The sequence below is a fragment of the Austrofundulus limnaeus genome, unplaced genomic scaffold (genome assembly GCF_001266775.1).
Source record: "Austrofundulus limnaeus strain Quisiro unplaced genomic scaffold, Austrofundulus_limnaeus-1.0 Scaffold574, whole genome shotgun sequence".
Classification (NCBI taxonomy): domain Eukaryota; kingdom Metazoa; phylum Chordata; class Actinopteri; order Cyprinodontiformes; family Rivulidae; genus Austrofundulus; species Austrofundulus limnaeus.
The window spans coordinates 90,766-93,375 of NW_013952976.1; the positions used below are offsets into that span (position 1 = coordinate 90,766).

Sequence of the window (2,610 nt, forward strand, 5' to 3'; positions counted from 1 at the left end):
GTGTTCAATACTTTTTCCCTGTGCCATTCCATATTATTACAAATAACTTCATTTCTGGACATTTATGTTCGATTTCTTTGTATGTATGGATCACTTGGGTTGTTACCGAAAACTGTTGAAAATTTCATGTCAATTAGCACCTCTGGTAATATATTTACTGAGAAAAATGGTGACGTGTTCAATACTTATTTTACCTGCTGTGTATATATACATATATATGTGTGTGTGTGTGTGTGTGTGTTTGTCTGTTTGTTTGTTTACTGTATTTGCAACTGTGGTTGTTATGGATACATTTCAGGGAGAGACAGTGAAAATGTTTAGTTTATTTTTTTCAGAGGAATTTGGACTTCGGAAGAAAGTTTTTCTTTTAGGAGAACCATTTTGGTCTGTAGAGAGCAGGGGAGACTGAAGAGGTTGAGAAACACGTAACATTGCCCCTTTAAAAATAAAACTMATGMAACAGGCCTGGACAGAAATGATGGTACCCTTATCCTCTCACCAGGTATTTTGGCCCAATTCATGAGCAAACTGCTTCAGTTGCCTCAGGTTTGAAGGGTGCCTTTTCCAGACAGCATGTTTTAGCTCCTTCCAAAGATGCTCAATATGGTTTAGGTCAGGGCTGATAGAAGGCCACTTCTGAATAGTCCAATGTTTTCCTYTTAGCCATTCTTAGGTGTTTTTCAGCTGTGTGTTTTGGGTCATTATCCTTTTGCAAGACCCATGACCTGCGACTGAGACAAAGCTTTTGGACACTGGGCAGCACATTTCTCTCTAGAATCCCTTGATAGTCTTGAGATTTCATTGTACCGTGCACCGATTCAAGACACCCTGTGCCAGATGTAGCAAAGTAGCCCCAAAACATAACAGATCCTCCTCCATATTTCACAGTAGGTACAGTGCTTTTTTCTTGATATGCTTCATTTTTCTATCTGTGAACATACAGCTCATGTGCCTTGCCAAAAACTTCTATTTTTGTCTCATCTGTACATAGGACATTCTCCCAGAAGATTTGTGGCTTGTCAACATGTAGTTTGGTGAATTCCAGTCTGGCTTTTCTATGATTTGTTTTCAACAGTTGTGTCCGCCTTGGTCGTCTCCCATTAAGTCCACTTTGGCTCAAACAGTGACGGATGGTGCGATCTGACACTGATGTTTCTTGAGCTTTAAGTTCACCTTTAATCTCTTTAGAAGTTTTCCTGGGCTCTTTTGTTACCATTCGTATTAGATGTCTCTTTGATTTTCCTCCTGCGGCCACGTCCAGGGAGACTGGCTACAGTCCCATGGAGCTTAAATTTCTGAATACGTGGAACTGTAGTCACAGGAACATCAAACTGCTTGGAGATGGTCTTATAACCTTTACCTTTAACATGCTTGTCTTATAACCTTTACCTTTAACATACTTGTCTTATAACCTTTACCTTTAACATGCTTGTCAATAATTTTCTTTCTTATCTCCTGAGACAACTATTTCCTTTGCTTCCTCTTGTATATGTTGAGTGTGGCACACTCCATGTTGCTAAATTGAGTATCTGTAGCCCTATTTACAGGCTCACTGACTGATTACAAGATTGTGGACACACCTTAATGTAACATGTCCCTTTGGTCACATTATTTTCAGGGGTACCATCATTTCTATCCAGACCTGTTTCACGAGTTTTATTTATTTTTTTATTCTGTTGAAGCATGGTTTAAAAGCAATGTCTGACTTTCATTTGTTCATTTTCATAGAATTTTAATTTATTATTACTTAAGTCAGATTCTAGTTWTTTCTGGCCCTTGTGGGTTCTTCTTTCATTAAATGAGGGGTATCAATAATTTTCTACRCGTGTGTATAAAGATCTTTCTAATCTGCACAAAATTAACTTTCTTGATTAATACAGTTGACTTAAAAATTTAAATCTCAGACTTAAGAGTGGTTTTAATCATCATAAATGCTTTTTGCTGAATTTGTTAACTTGTTTGCTTATTAAACAGAAAAACACAGTAAAGACCTTGTTCGGAGGCGTCATCACCAACAATGTTGTCTCTCTGGTGAGTTGAAATTATTGTAGACCTATTATTTGTGTTAATATAATAGTATTAGCTTTTGGTGTTTTCTTCTAAAATAAAATATGATTTTATCAAATGAACCTAATGTCTCAATGACTTGAATGGTTTAATTTGATTGATATATGATGCCTTTTGTACGGAGCACAATGAAATTACATTTAAGAACACCCATTCAAGAAGACACACACGACAAAAAATGGGCAACCAGCAGGGGTCATGCTACCTTTAAAAAAGAGAATGATTTGATTTATTTATTTAACAGGAAAAGATTACTAAAAATCAAGCCTGACTTAGCATAATTGCTGCTTTACAGCAGGTTCCTGTTCTGCAGCACATAAAACACTCAGAATTACAGCACCACAATCACATCATTATACACCATAGACACAAAGACAAACAAGCATACCAAATTTCAGGAAGGCAGCATTTGCAAAATAGGACATCTAAATATGAGCACAACAAAAAGTGTCCAGCAGATGGCAGATGTAACGCTAATTAAGGCTAGGTGCCTGACTACAGCCAAATATAATAATAGGCACTCAGATAGGTTCGGCTATGGAG

The 2,610-nt window shown here is 37.0% G+C and overlaps 1 protein-coding gene across 1 annotated transcript in view; it reads left to right on the top strand.

Annotated features, from left to right (window-relative positions):
* usp34 (ubiquitin specific peptidase 34) overlaps positions 1-2,610 on the top strand; it is a gene marked incomplete in the record, with an annotated part of 159,254 nt that overhangs the window by 90,465 nt on the left and 66,179 nt on the right. The window contains 1 exon segment of the mRNA XM_014026634.1: positions 1,975-2,031. Coding sequence (XP_013882088.1) covers positions 1,975-2,031 — 57 coding nt within the window.